This window comes from Lytechinus pictus, chromosome 13, assembly GCF_037042905.1.
Source record: "Lytechinus pictus isolate F3 Inbred chromosome 13, Lp3.0, whole genome shotgun sequence".
Classification (NCBI taxonomy): Eukaryota; Metazoa; Echinodermata; class Echinoidea; order Temnopleuroida; family Toxopneustidae; genus Lytechinus; species Lytechinus pictus.
Genome location: NC_087257.1, coordinates 4,777,631 through 4,793,991, shown reverse-complemented (window position 1 = coordinate 4,793,991; position 16,361 = coordinate 4,777,631). Strand labels below are relative to the sequence as shown.

Here is a 16,361-nt window from a genome sequence, read left to right as displayed (position 1 = left end):
TCACCTTATTTGGTTTAGTACGACCCCACCTTCTACACCTCGCGCAAATCGGACTCTAAACACGAAGTGTTGGGGCAAAATGGACATCCTTTATAAAACGTTTTTTTTTTTTGGTTTTATCATTCCCGCAAATTCGACCCTAAACACGTAATTTTCCTAGCGAAATAGACACCCTTTTTTCATTATTTTTGTGTTTTTGACACCCTTATCACGTTACGTACGTAACGTGCCCTATCGTGAAAAGGACATCCTTTTTACGTGTTTTTTTGGTCGCGCATGGTATCCACTCGTCAATGTAAGTGGCCCCCCCAGGCAAATTACCCATGAAAATAATAAAATTGCCAATACATTAGCTATAAAATGCATGTAGTTGTTGTGCAGAAGTGAAATACCAATTGGAAAAGCGATATTTGACAAAATATTTATTTTATTGATATTCAAAATGGCCGCCATAACCCCTGTATACTTTATTATGTAGAATATGAATGGGGGAAATATTTTTTTCAAACAAGAGCACTATTATTGCATGTGATTGTGACCTGCGAGTGGACTACTGTCTGAAAACATGACTATTAACAAAACTATGTCATTTGTATACTATCTAATGTGATAAATGCTGTATTATGATATTCAAAATGGCTGTCATAGACCCCTTATACTGTGTACAATATATAAAAGGGGACAAATAATTTTCACAACCTTTGAATTTGTTTGACTTTAAAATGCCAATAACTGCGAAATATTGGTGTAACACCGTCTGACAACAAGGATTTCTAACGAAACATATCATTTCCCTTGCAATTTCGGTAATTGTGCTGCATGTTGACATTCAAAATGGCTGCCATAGGCCCTATCTGTATTATGAACAAAGCGAATGAAGAAACTAATTTTCACAAGAGTAAAAACAATAAAATGAATGCAATTGTAATCTATACGAGTGAAATATTGTCTAAACACATGATTTCTGGCGAAACATATCATTTCATTTAAAATGCATGAGATGAATGCTGTATTGTAAAATTCAAAATGGCCCCTATGGGCCCTTACAGTATTATCTACAGTGTAAATGGGGACAAATACTTTTGAAAGAATTAGGATTTGCCTGACTATGAAATCCATATAATTCTGTTGTATAAGGAAAATATTGTTTGAAAACGTGATTTTTTAATGAAATATAACATTTCCTCTCCCATAGGTGATAAATACTGTATTTTGACTTTCAAAACGGCCGCACAAGCCCCTACAAATTCTGTAACATGCGTATAGGGAAACTAATCATCACCAGAATGAGAACCAAAAACGCACGTAACTATGTGATGTATCGGTAAAATTTGGTCTTGAACATGATTTCTGACTAAATACATCACATAATGATTGAGGAGGTAATAAAGGCCTTACTTTGAAATTCAAAATTGCTGCCATAGCCCAAAGTAGTATGTACATTGTAACTGGGGACAGATAATTTTGACAAAATTTTTACTATGAAAATGGCTTAATTTTGATGTAAGTGTTAAGTATTATCTAAACCCAATGTCTTTTAGCGGCCATTTTGAAAGTCAAAATACAATATTTAACACAAATATGAAACCCGAATAATATATTTCGTTGCAAATTATATTTGAAGACAGTATTCCACTAATTTACCACAAAAAATACGTTTTAGTGCTCACCTTGTGATTGTTTTGTCCTCTCTCACATCGTAGATCATAATTTTAGGGCCTTTGGCGGTCATATTAAATATCAAAATACAGGGTTTATCACATACATGGCATGTTAAATAATAAATTTCGTTAACAAAAATGTTTTTAGTCAGTATTCCACTCGTTTATCTCAACAAAATGCATTTTAGTGCTCACTCTTGTGATTTTTGTGTGTCACCATTCACATTGTACATAATAGTGTTAGGGCTTTTGAAGGCCATTTTGAATATCAAAATACAGGATTTATCACATAACTGACATAACAAATGATATATATCGTTAGCAATCATGTTTACAGACATTGCTTCACTCATAGATCATAATTACTTGCATTTCAGTGCTCAATTTTGCAAAAATTAATTTTCCCCATTCATATTGTACAGGGGTCTATGATGGCGGCCATTTTGATATCAACAAAATAAATATTTTGACAAAAATCATTTTTTCAGATATTATTTCACTCCGGCAGCACAATTGCATGTACTTTAAAGCCAATGTGTGGACAATTTTATGATTTTCATGGGTAATTTGATTATTTTGGCGGCCATATTGGATTTTGCCAATTTGCAGAAAATGCTCAAGGTTACACGAGTGGCATCATTCAGATTCGGAATCAGCACCCTCGAATTGACAAGAAACCATAAAAAAACATTGTATATATAAAAAAACAAGGTTCGACCCCTTCTATCCTGGACTATGATTATCGACACAGCTGCATGGCATCTCATCAACATTTTGTCCCATTTTGTCCTCTGACAAGCCATGGCCATGGGAAGCGGGGGTGCAAGGAGCAGTAACGTACGCAGGGGCACAGGTGTTCGACCCCCCTAATTTTTTTATACCCAACAGCCCCCCCCCCCCCCCCCGTTAATTTGTGATGAATACCTTTTTTTTTTTTTTTTGCTGCTGAGTGCGTACGTATGAAAGTATGAAACGACCTCAAATTTTTGGTAAAGACCTTTTTTTTTGCTTGTCAACTTTTCATTCAGCTTGAACCCCCACCCCCTTCAAAAATCCTAAAAATCCTGCCCGGGAATCCTGCGTACGCTACTGGCTGGGGGTGCTGAATTACGGCCACCCCAAGATTTTCATTGGGATCGATATATGCTACCTCTATTATTCTCTATAGGCAGCGGCACCCCTGGAATTCTGGTAGGTGTGGCAAAATGGAGAAATGTATTAATGACCTTCAGTTTGCAGTGAAATCCTTTCTTGATTATTATTTATTTAGTTAGTTAGTTAGCGTTATGTGCCAATCTTGGTATTTCGCTGACTCAATTAATGATATAGATACAGATACAGATTTATTCTTTTTGCGTGCCAAATTTCTCTAGACCAAAACGATCTTTATTTTATAGTTTATATATATATTTTTTTTTTTTGAGGGGGGGGGGGGCTTGTCAAATTTAGGGCCTACATCAGCACCCCCCGTACCCCCTCTCTAGTTTTCGATTATAACTATGAACATCAGTTATTAACTGATAGCTATATATATCATTGCAATCTTTTGGAATTAGCCCCCCCCCCCTACTCTGGCGCATCCAGGTTGTGGTATATTCGGCCCGTTTCCCCCCCCCCCCCCCGCCTCTTTTGTTGATAGACCCAAAAGTTATATTTAGGGGCATTTGAATACATAAATATGCAAGTGATCAGGATTTTTTTTTTCTTTTCATTTTTTTTCCTGTACAAAAATGCCCCCCTTCCTTTAGAAAATCCTGGATCCGCCCCAGCTCCCCCCCCCCCCATGGGTGCATTGTAAATTGCTACTTTTGAATTCTACACCCGCTTTTCAGTAGCATCGTCCCATATTGTCTAATCCTATTTGGTCTTTAATTGTCATGGAGTCAATTTACCATTTTGCCTGTTGGGCTATACACATTTCGCCTAATCTATTATATGAACCAAATTTTCATTTGACGGAGTAAAACCGTGGAAATCAGACTAAATGGGGACTAGATAAAATATTTCAAGCAGCGCTGATAAATCCAAACATTATTTTCTGACCGAAAAATAAAAATGATCGATCGATAAGGCACATCATATAAATATTCTCATCTGAATGATACGTGCCTTGAAATGACACAAACATGATAATGATAATATTAGACTAAGTGGGTATCACCAAGTTGTACACCGGCCAAACGGCGATGGGACCAATATCTATTATGATATACGGGGGTAAACCCTGCATGTATTATCCGAGAAGTGCCAACTATACCTGTAGACCAAATTTATATAATCATGGACCTACTCCATGAGGTAATCACCAGTATGATGAACTTGTAGGCCTATTTTAAACAATTAGGGGGCCCTTAAATCCGAGTTATATTTTAAGACGAACATGGAACGCACAACTAGGCTTCAGGGCCCTGTGAACGATCGTTTCTTTTTTACAGGGGGTGCTGATGTAATTTGACAAGCAAAAAAAAAGGCTTTCACTACTAACCATGCTAACCGAATGATAGTTATTTTGGTCCAGAAAAAATAAATTTGACAAGCAAAAAAAAAAAGTTTTTACTACAAAATGAAGGCTAAAAATATGGGTTTTGCTACAAAATGCAGGTAATTTTGCTAACATTTCTCAATATATACAACCTACCAGAAGTCCAGGGGGTGCTGCCTATGGAGAATAAGCCCCCCACCAGGAAAATCTTTGCACCCCCGCTTCCCAGGGCCATGCCAGTAGGCATACGGGAAGTGATATATTTTTTTTTTCTTTTCCTCTTCTGAGGTACTTTATTTCATAAAATCAAATAACAATATAGTCACATGTATACAAAATTAATCAACAGGTGTAGACAAAAAAAAAAGAGTAATACAAATGCAGAAATGGTAAGAGTATCTAAAACAGAAACTTCTCCAGTTCTTCTAAAACATCTTTCTTATTTTTATATTTCCACTGAGCATAATTCCTGTAATCATTTTTAAATACCATCCAAATTGATTGACTATTGAACAATTTATTCCTAAAGTAATTTAACATATATACTTTGTACACTGCATATTGTGCATAAATTAATAATAGGTTAATCAAATTAAATTTAGACTCACTGATTTTAAAACCAATTACAATAATCTTTTCTTCTAAATAAATGTCTTTTTGAAACCAATCTAATATTAAAGTGTGAACCTTTTTCCAAAAATCAGTTACTTGGTGACATTTTAACAAAACGTGAATAGATGATTCAGGTTCGTTACAAAATGAGCAAATAATGTTTGACGAGATCTTCCATTTAAAAAGATTTTCTCTAAAAGGCAAAATATTGTGCAGTAATTTGAAATTAAATTGTCTCACTTTATTATCTCTGACATTTTTCAACTTAAAATCTAATACGTGCTTCCATTCATAATCTATTGGTAGTTGACAAATTTCCTCCCACCACCTTGAAACAGGGGGGTTCTCTTGTTCTGATTCATTTAGTAATAAATAAAAATGTTTTGCTTTCATGCGACAAACTTTAATGAAATCACCAGATGATATTTCAAACATTTCTGGTTCAATTTTTGTTTCATCTTTGGTGTAAACTGTATTTCTTATTTCACTCACCCATACTTTTGGAAATGCCTTTTTCAATTTAGAAAATTTAAAATTTATTAACAATGAATTTGTGCCCAATCGTCTTTGTAATGAGTCACACGATATCCACTGCCCATTTTCAAAAAGGTCTCTGACTTTTTCAATCTCGTTAGCTTTCCACTCTTTAAAATATAAGAGGTCATTTCCGTGTTTATAATATTGCTGTTGTACCATAATACTTGATCGAATACATCTTTAACGTTATAAAAGTGAACATATCTCAGTTCACTCCAGTACACAAGTAGAATGACATAAAACTCTGGTAATTTGAACTTCGTACATAAAAAAAGCATATCTTTACTCGAACAGTTCATTCTCAAAACCTCCGATACATCTCCGATGAGGTTTATCCAGAATTTAAAAAATAGTCTCCATTGTGACTTGTCACCTTTAAGGTATTTTGTGAACCAAGATAATTGTAATGATAAGAATTTAGTTCTTAGGTTTACCATATCTAAACCCCAATTTGCTGGAGAGCGAGTAACAACCGCTCTCTTGACTTTTTCTTTTTTGGTACCCCAAAGAAAACTGTAAATTAATTTGTTAAGTTTAGTCATGGTATTCTTTGGAATTGGTAAACATGTCCCAATGTATACAAATTGGGAAACAATAAGTGTTTTTATAATTGTTATCTTTCCATAATATGTCAGGTTTCTCATTTTCCATACCCTCAAAAGAGATCTCACCTTTTCAATTTTAAAATCCCAATTTAAACTTTCACATTCTTTTTGTTTGGCGGAAATGTATACACCGAGGTATTTTATGGGCTGATTTGTCCATGCTAAATTGTCCAGTTCCCTTTCTTGGAAAGAGGTAGACATAGCATTTGTTTTCATTAGGTTTAGTTTTGGGCCTGCTAAAAGACCAAACGTTTCAACTTCATTCAAAGCCAAATTTCCCGACTCTATAGAGTTTACAAAAATAACAGCGTCATCTGCCAATTGTGACATAACGACATTCTCTTGAACAGTACCAACTGGCATGACTGGATTTTCTGAGGGAATTCGAATTCCATTAATGTAAGCATTTTGCTTTATTCTCACTGCCATGACTTCGGCGACCAGTATAAAGAGGAGACCTGATAAAGGGCAACCTTGCCTCACACCTTGCTCTATTTTGTGAAGTGATATATATAAATTCGTGGTGAGCCCAAATGGAGAAAAAAATGGTGTAAATTTAAAAATTAAATTTTTGCCCCGTATATATATAATATACAGTGCGTCCCAAAAAAAACTATACACTTTTGAAATGTTTGCCAAATAAATAATATATCAATTTTGGGGGAAAGATTTGAATATATGGAAGGCAAATAAAGTCAACTTTCAAATGACACCAAAAAGTTGGAAAACTATTCATGCTTGAGCGGGCACTGCCCACTGAAACAAATGGTATGAAAATTAGGGTGGGCTGGACTTAGCCTTTCAATTTCTTTCAGGGTTTTTTTGTTTGGAACTTGCAAAGTTGATGGTTTTGTGATGAATTAATGATCAATTGTGATCAGTTTGTTGTTTGAGAAAAAAAAAGAGTTATTAAATTGAAATTTAATGCATGAGTGATCATGAATTTCAATTTTTTAGTGCAGTATTTTAACTTTTTTCATGTGGATATCAGTAATGTGTTCATGATCCAGGAGAATAGGGGGTAAGATAGGTCTTAAGTAGGTGAAGTACGTTGATGGGATAAAGGTTAACAGAACATTATAGCAACCCCTCCCTCCATCTCTACCCCCTCCCCCTCCCCCACTTCTCTCCTCCTGAGAGACTAAGCTGGGCTAGGCTGGGCAGGAATTAGCCTTACAGTTTTTTTTAGTGCTTAGTCCTTTGGAACTTGCAAAGCTAATGGTGTTATGCTAAATTAATGAGTGAGATAAGTTTTGGTTTCTTAGGCAAATTTCACAAGTTACTAAATTGACATTCAATGCATGAGTGAACAGGAAATATAAGTTTAGTGCAGCATATTCATCTCGTGGACCTAAGCAATGTCTTTGTGAGAGTCAGAGTAATTTGATGGTAATCGTTACAAGCAAGAGGTATGGTAAGACATGGTTAAAAGGGCATTGCTCTTCTTTGTGTCCTTTAACAAATTGTACCCCCCCCCTTCCACCTCCATTTCCCCGGCTCCTTCTCTCTCTCTCCCTCTCTTTTCCTGGACTCGATTGTAGCCTATTCAAAACTGAACTGCCAAGTGACCGGTGGCTGATGGTCATTTTTTTTCATTGAATGATTACCAAGGAATTGACTGATTATGATGATTTATGAAATAATTTATTGAAAAGAATGAATGCTTGATTGATCACATTGAACATTGAACGAGTTGATTTATTGATACATTGCTGATTAAACGATTGATGGGAATAAGTTGATGCCCCAATTCAGAATTCATCATTAAATCAACATTCTGCTCTGGACTTCACGCGTACATGACAATCAGTCTCTCAACAGGAGGGGAGGGCGGGAGAGAGGGATGGGGGCTAAATGTTCTGTTGACCCTTATTCAATATCAACCAACTTCTCCCACTTAAGTCCTACCTCACCCCCTATTCTCCCGACTCCCATGAACACATTGCTGAGATCCTCATGATAAAGTTGAAATGCTGACCAAAAAAGTGTAATTTGTGTTCACTCACGCATTAAAATTCAATTTGATAATTTATGAAATTTGTTTAAACAACCAAAACTGGTCACGGTTGATCATTAATTTATCACAACACCCTTAACTTTGCAAGTTCCAAAGGATTTGCCTCTCAAAAACTGACAGAAATTGGAAGGCTAGTTCCGGCCCAGCCTAATTTTCATACCCTTTGTTTCAGTGGGCAGTGCTTACTCAAGTATGAATAGTTTTCAATTTTTTTGATGTCATTTGAAAGTTGACTTCATTGGCTTCTTATTATGTAAGTGTTTTCCCCAAAAGTGATAAATTTTCCATTTGGCAGCCATTTCAAAAGTATATAGTTTTTTTTTGGACGCACTGTATATACATGTATTAAATGAAAATCTGATTATGTGATAAGAGTTTACACAATGTTCAACAATCGATATGCCCCCCCCGCTTTATTTTGTTTTCTCTCTTTATTTTCATCCTTTTTTTTTTCTTGGTTGTGGAAATTTTGGTAAATTGCCAATTCGTCTACTGCTATATAACTCGTCTACTCATCCCATGGTCTACCTTCATTTAGTCTTATGCCATTCCCTCCAACATTTCGTACAAAAAAACATTTGGTTCAATCGATCGTCACTTCTTGTTATCACCAGTTCGTCTATGACCATTTCATCTCTTATATATACATGTGGTCTGATACCTAATTCTTATTCATTCATAATTAGGCCAAATAATATTTGGACTGAATGGCTATTGCGGACCAACTGGATATTAGAAGAAATGGTGAGTGGATGGAATGGCAAATTGACCATTCGAAACAGGTGACGAACTGATGGTATACCAACGAGTTGGTAATTGGACGAATTGCAATGGCATATATCAGACCAATTGAAAATAAACCGTAATTTTGTGGGTAGCGAAACACGCCGGCAGTGCACTCGGCGGATAAAAGTTCATGACTTTAAACTTGTTGTGATTTTCGTTTTAATGAATGCAACTCACTTTCCTCTTGTATGCACTGGCCTGACTGGCGTATACAAATGGAGGTTTGTTATATACATGTAGGGATGTCGGTGCACTAAGCCGGCTCCGACCCAACCCCTAGCCCCCCCCCCCCCCCCCCACACACGCCGAAATCATCATAACATTAGTTATTAAATAAAAACATTCACGATTTCCCCCAAAATTATATAATCCACGTACTCAATGATTCGAAATCCGGCCTCATCCATTGACCACAGAGCTATAGCTCTATGTATTGACTATTCATACTTTTTTTGCCTCATTATTACACCACTATCATTTTTTCTTTACATTCTATAAATCACAATTGATCCCAATTGGGTTTCTAAAAAACAAACGTATGATCAATCATGTATAGATTAACCCAGTGAATTATTGAAGGCGTTAAAAAAATGTGTGATTTTGGACAATTAGTTTCAAGTGAACGTGTAAAAGACCCGGTAAAAGAGGCAAATCGGTCAGCTGTTCAGGTGAATTAGATGAAAACTACAACTTTGCACCAAGAATGAATTGAAAAAAGGGATTATATTTTACAGACCCCACCCCCCCCCCTTCTCCAGCAGCTAATGAATTAATGAATATTGCAATAATATTACGAGTCGACACTCAGACGTTTATGTTATTGTTTTATTTCTTTTCATTTCTTTATTCATTTTCATCAAGTTTTCCAATGAACCAAATCAATAATATAAAGTGCAAGATCGAAATAAAAATCAAAGTGTAAAATACAGCAATAGAATAAGTATAAAAAGAAAATGTGATAAAATTAGAAACTATAACTTTGAACATCTCATTACAAAATATGATAAACCAGGGCAAATTAAACACAGATCAATCTTCTTCTTCTTCTTCTACTTCAGTAATGATGATGAAAATGATATATTATTATTTGGTTTACAAGGCGCCAGTTCCTTTTTTTTAATTACATGCTCAATGAACACAATATTGACAGGAAAAACCGATAACAGAGAATTAAGAGCAAATTACTAATTATACTGCAGGCTGGGGCCGCGGAAGCGGGGGAGGGGGGGGGGGGGGCTTCAGCCCCCACTTTTTTCCAAAACCGTGTACAAAAACGTAAAAATGACCATAGGATTGTGATTTTTTGCATGGTCAGCCCCCCCCCCCACACTTTGAAAACCGTTGCGCGGCCCCTGTACTGAATCTAATAAGAACGTCTTTAAATTGATCTTCAATATAATTGGTTAACTCATCTAGTTTGATTCTGTAATGTATTAGCCCCGCCCCTGTCAAAAAAAGAAGGTTGGTTTGGAAGTTTTCCCCTACAAATTGGATACATGTATTTACTTTGATTGTATTGTGTTAAAGGAAATAAATAAATCTCAATCTCAACCTATTTCGCCCGATATAGATGTTCACATTCCGGGTGCACATTTTAAAATGATAATGAAAAATCAAAAGTGATGGGTGAGCGTTTTTCCACCATAGTGTCCAATTCGGCTGCTTCTAACTCCTATAGCGTTAAAGGAGGCCGAAGAACAGTCTACTAATCCTTTATTTCGATACTTGATACTTGATGTAGAAATCCATTTGGCAGCTCATACAGGAAGTTATACTGGGATGGTGAAAAACTGAAAGAAAAGAAGTAAGCCATAGTCATTAATCATAATTAATAAGATTATCAATCATGACTATAATTTTTTTTATTATTATCATTCGTATTAACATTATCACATCATTAGTATAATTGTTATGACTGTCATTAAAAAATATCATTTATTCTTTTTCATTATTGTTTTCATTTCATTCATCATCACCAACGATAACATCCTCATCACTATTATTTAATTATCATCATGATGATTATTGTATCATCATCATCATCGTCGTCGTCATCATCGGAAATTTTACTTACCCTGCAAAACCCGTTGTGCTTTAGAATAAAATGAAGAAGACAGATTACGAATTTGCATCAGATTTATCAGATATATCAACAGCACCTATGGGTTCTGGTAAAAGAAGGGAAAATATACAGTGAGAATAATGTTGCAGAGAATAAAAGTATAAAGAAATGTAGACACTAGACAGCATTATTTTGTCTACATTTTTATCACATCGATAGCGAATGGAGGAATGGAAAGAAAAGGTCATTATCCAAGATACTTCAGTAAAATATTAGAAACCGTGTATGCTCATGTAAATATTCATATTATGATACATATTGGGAAACTCAATTGATAAACAAATTCTAAATGTATACAGTTTCCACAGCAGAGAGTTTATAAAAACCACTCGAAGGGGGAAAGAAACGGAGAAAGGAGAAAGATTTTTTAAAAGAGAAAAAAAAGAAAAATAGAAAGAAATACAAAACAGAAAAGAAAGAAAAAAGAGGAAAAGGGAAAATCCCAAAGTGTATTTTTTATTCGTCAAGACAAGAGGAAAGCTATAAGAAACACATTAGACTCTCCTAATTATATCATTCATTTTGTTACATACCCGCCCCCTAAAAAAGAATATAAATTAAAAAAAAATAATAATAAATAAATAAAAGCCCACCGCGTTGATGGTGATTGTAAACGTTTGTCTATCGATCTGTGCCTACCTGTTTCTATGTGTCTCTTTTCTGCTTGCGGAAGTTCCAATTCTTTGAACCTTTCCTGATAGTAACACACTCTATCTACCGCCTGTTTCATGTTCTGATATAACCCATTAACCTCCTTTACAAGATCCTCAGAGGATTTCTGCAAGAGGCTGTTCTCCTCCTTGAGACGCTTCACCTGCTGCTCCAGATCTTTGTTCTGAAGAGAGAGCATATCCGTCTCTTGCAACTGACCAACCTCCTTCACAAGACCACCAGGTGATGTCTGCAAGTGGCTCTTCTCCTCCTTGAGACATCTCACCTGCTGCTTGAGGTCTTTGTTCTGGAGAGAGAGCATCTCCGTATCTTGCAAATGACCAACCTCCTTCACAAGACCACCAGGTGATGTCCGCAAGAGGCTGTTCTCCTCCTTGAGACGCTTCACTTGCTGCTCCATATCCTTGTTCGGAAGAGAGAGCATCTCTGTCTCTTGCAACTGACCAACCTTCTTCACAAGACCACCAGGTGATATCCGCAAGTGGTTGTTCTCCTCCTTGAGACGCTTCACCTGCTGCTCCAGATCTTTGTTTTGAAGACAGAGCATCTCCCTCTCTTGCAACTGACCAACCTCCTTCACAAGACCACCAGATGATTTCCGCAAGTGGCTGTTCTCTTCCTTGAGACACCTCACCTGCTGCTTGAGGTCTTTGTTCTGGAGAGAAAGCATCTCCATCTCTTGCATGAGGATGGCAACCATATCCATCATCTGGAGATGATTAGCTTCATCAAACTGTCTCCTGCAGCGGTACATCTCATCAATCTGTTGGACAATGGTCGATGGTTCTCTTTCTACGTCCAAGTAACCTGATGTCTTTGACCTTGATGGAGGCACCTGCGCGAACGCCCCTCTATGATCTAGTTGGTGTCCACCGTAAGAAAAGTTCACAAACCCTGGTCCTTGATTGGAAGGGATGGTGTCTGGTTCCACATCATCGTCGATAGATTCCTCACAGTCTTCGATTCGATGAACATCGTCATGATTATCGTCGATGGTTCCTTCATAGCCATGGTTTTTATCGACATCATCATTGATAGTTCCCTCACGGTCTTGGCATCCATCAACATCATAGTCTGGGCTTCGATCAGCATCATCGTCGACGGTTCCCACGTTGACTTTGCTTCTATCAACATGACCAGAGCTTTCTGTTTCTGAAACCTGATAGACCCTGCTGATATCCTTTGATCCTTCACTTGTTGAACTGTTTCTTTTGACTTGTTGTGGTGTAGAGCTATCGAGAACGTTCGAGCTTTCATCACCTTTAGAAGGAACATGCGTCAGCCGGTGTTCTCCAACTGGCTCATTCTGCATACGAAGAACTAGTTCATCTGCCATTGTTAACCAGTGGGTCCGAGATGTAACTATTAACTAATTGGTTACCTGGAAAAGCTGTGTTAATAATAATAATAAAAAATTAATACAGATTATTTGTTCATGAAATCAATCCCATATGATATCAACATTTATGTTAATTGCAACTGTCTGTGACTAGATAAAAGAACGATAGATGGCCCTGGAAGGCGGGGGTGCTGAAGCACCCCCAATATTTTCGTTGGGTGTTATTCTCCATAGGCACCACCCACCCCCCTCCCCATGAATTCTGTATAAGGTGTGCCAAAATGGACAGATATAACGAAAATTACCTTCAATTCGTAGTTATTTATTTTTTCTTTATCATATTTCTTGCCACCAAAATGACCTACATTTTGTAGTGAAACCCTTTTTTCTGCTTTCCAAGTTTAAATCAGCAGCCCCTGTAAAAAAAAAAAAGTTCCCACTTCCTGGATAGATGCACCCAACCACGAAACTATCATCCATGTAGTCGTAAAATTTTGTAACATAATTTTTTTAAGAGTGTAGTATATGCAGGCCTTAAATTTTGAGATATTTTAGGGCAATTCCAACAAGCAACAAACACCTTCACTACAGTAATACTACTACTACTACTACTACTACTACCACTACTACTATTAAAAATATATATACTGCTAAACATAATAATACTAAATTTACCTGACTACTACTTCTACTCTACTATAGCTAAATTGGTGTTAATTCTGCATTCTAATATCCATTATATGTACTTGGGTTGAAAAAGAAATATCTCTATTCAAACAATCTTTCAAAACATAGAAAGGTAAAGCGAAAGCTCCATTTCATGTACTGTTCCACACAGTCAAACTGAAAAAATGTTCTTGCCTTTGTAGTTTTGGGTTGATCAAACAATAAGTATAAATATTTGACAATGGCGTATGGATATGATGATCATGTCTTTGTTAATTCGAAATCATACGAAGCTGTATAGCAAGGCAGAGGTGGTGCCCTAGAGGGCTATTGCTTCAAGTATGGGACCCTACCCCGGCCCCACTCCCGAGAAGAACATATAAAAAACTAGAGGCAAGAGGGGTGAAAAATAAGCGATATAACTCGTGTGATTCTACACCACCCCTGTCATTCATCTAAGAAAAAATATCACATCATTCACATTCACATTATCCCCCCCCCCCCCATCCCTATCAAAACCTAGTGCCATCCCTGTCGTAAATATTGATAGCTATTACGGCACATAATGTTCATGAAATAATAGGAAGTGTTTCATATAAATTGTGAATTCATTTTGCCTGAAAAATACAAACAAAATATATCAAATCATTATCGGGGGGCGGGCCGGGGGAGTTTATGTCTTTATCTAAGAAATTTGGAAATAATTTAGGCATAAAATAATATTTTAGTGGTCTTAATGTGTGACCCAATGTTGATAATGTTGTATTAGTATCAATATACTTTCCACAGCAGTCTAAAATAAAACTCAAGCCGAGATTATATTATACGGTCCTCCTGAAATGGAAATGTAATGCACAGAGAAAGAAGGGTGGTATATTCTATGAGTTCTAAAAACCCCTATTTTTACCACAGTGAAATCGCATGGGCTGTTTTTATTTTTATCTTTTCAATCTAAACTGAACTTAATCTGACATGCTTTCCTTTGGCCACCTTTGGCAAATTGCGCTCTTCCGACCGCAATTGAATTGTTTCAGATGTGTTTGGTTCTTTTTTTTTACATTTTTTTTTTTTAAATAAATATTTTATACATATTGGGCAGATTTTCAATGTAGACAGTAGCGTCGAGCCGTGCTTCTGATTGCTGAATGCAAATTGATGGAGCGTATAATTTTATACCTCTCGATCCAAATGAAGAAAATCGTAGGCCTATAATGTTCTTCTTCACCTTCTTCTCCTCATCTTTCTTCTTCTTCTTCTATATTATTTTGATCGAAGTGCAAGTCATGAAACATAAAATCTGTAAAAGCGATTCTATAATTATGTCGTGCAAAATAATATCGTCAGCTTGGAAAAGGGGTTTGTACAAATAGTATCATAAAATACAAATCTGGAACATGTTTAATATTGCTACAGTGTGATCCGAAATTAATTGTCTAAAAAAAACATTATTTGCATTATTCACCATTTGATACCTCATCGGATTTCCAATACAGTATAGCTGTGTGAATAACTAAGTCAACATTTTATATACCTACAATTCGAATCTAATGAAAATATGAATCACTTACCTTAAATGATATAGCCTACAGCGTGGAAATTAATGCTCACTATTCGACGACTCTTTTGGAAGTGCCTATATATAACAAGAAAATTCGTTGTTGTCACTGCGTTGGAAGCTTTTCGCGGCACAGTACATACAGATACCTCAATAACAAAGCAAAAGGGAATTTCCCTCATAGTACAGGGAATTCCCCACTCTTAGCTAGGCTGAGTCAATCATGGGGGGGGGGGGCGCTCCCAATCACAGACGGATGATCTTCTTTTTATGCATGTCAAACTGAATTATATTAAAATGCATAACATTAATTTTATTCAAAAGTGCTTTCCCGCAAAAATCCGGTCCAAGATTTTAAAACGGGAATCTTCACGCGGATATAAAAAAAATCAAAATCTCCCCCTCTCTCTGCCTGTCTGTCTCTCCCTCCCCACTCACACACACTCTCTCTACCTCTCCCTTTCTCTCTCCTTCCCTCCCTCATCCATTACCTTTCTTTGGACTCCGCGAAAAAAATGGAAGGGGCCAAAATACAGATTCAGATCTATATAGAATCTATTGATTTGTCTCCATACAAAATGGAAACTAAAATAGTATTGAAGAAACATGTGAAAAATGTCCCCATTCTTTAATTTAGATTCAGTCTTTCTTTTTTTATTTCATCATACCTGTATATTTTTAAGTGTGAAGTTGTGATCTATATAACCATGTTTTTATATGTTTTAATTAGCTTTCTAATTATAATCGTGCCTTCACAATTGTCAGTATCATCATGTTTTGTAGACTGCTTGAAATTTTGGATTTCAAGTTTTTTGCTTTTATCTTTTCATAGTATTAATTATACTGTATAAGTTTTAAGATATTTCTTGTTAATTTAGTGATCAAAACTTATTTGACGTAGTTTGTAGATGTTATTTTGTCATCAACTACATAATACTTAAGGGTCGACCCCGTTGGAAAAAAGTCATGTCTGCTTTTATGATCTATCCTGTCGCGGTATTTTGATACTTTATGTTATGATTGTACACTGTACAAAAATATTGGGTATTAAACCAGCACATGGGTCATTATGTGTCCAACACATTTGGGGCAGTATTTTACCCAATGCGGGAAGCATATATTGTCCAGCAAGGTAAAAAAAATAAAAATAAGCAGCAATATTACCTTAGAATTGGCAAAATTTTCATCACACTGCAAATAAAAAAGCCCAATGTTGGTTATGGACCCATAATCACCATAATGGAGCATTTTTACCCAATATTTTTTAGAGTGTACCTGTGATATTATACCTGACAAATAAATTGATC

General features: G+C 36.1%; 1 protein-coding gene across 1 annotated transcript; it reads right to left on the bottom strand.

Annotated features, from left to right (window-relative positions):
- Positions 1–9,554: 9,554 nt before the first annotated feature.
- On the bottom strand, positions 9,555–15,153 carry LOC129274824 (uncharacterized). The gene is made up of 4 exons (XM_064108706.1): positions 15,068–15,153; positions 11,462–12,884; positions 10,775–10,868; positions 9,555–10,490 (listed from the first exon to the last, which is right to left on the bottom strand). Exons 2-3 carry the CDS (start codon positions 12,828–12,830, stop codon positions 10,819–10,821), a joined length of 1,419 nt encoding a protein of 472 aa, XP_063964776.1. The 5' UTR covers positions 12,831–12,884; positions 15,068–15,153; the 3' UTR covers positions 9,555–10,490; positions 10,775–10,818.
- Between the last annotated feature and the right edge of the window lie 1,208 nt (positions 15,154–16,361).

What these genes read in the sequence shown, in the direction of transcription:
- LOC129274824 (XM_064108706.1), bottom strand. Translation starts at nt 12,830, where the DNA reads ATGGCAGATGAACTAGTTCTTCGTATGCAGAATGAGCCAGTTGGAGAA. An exon ending in AAAGAGACACATAGAAACAG is followed by an intron (nt 10,869 to 11,461) that starts GTAGGCACAGAT and finishes TTCTTTTACCAG; the next exon opens with AACCCATAGGTGCTGTTGAT.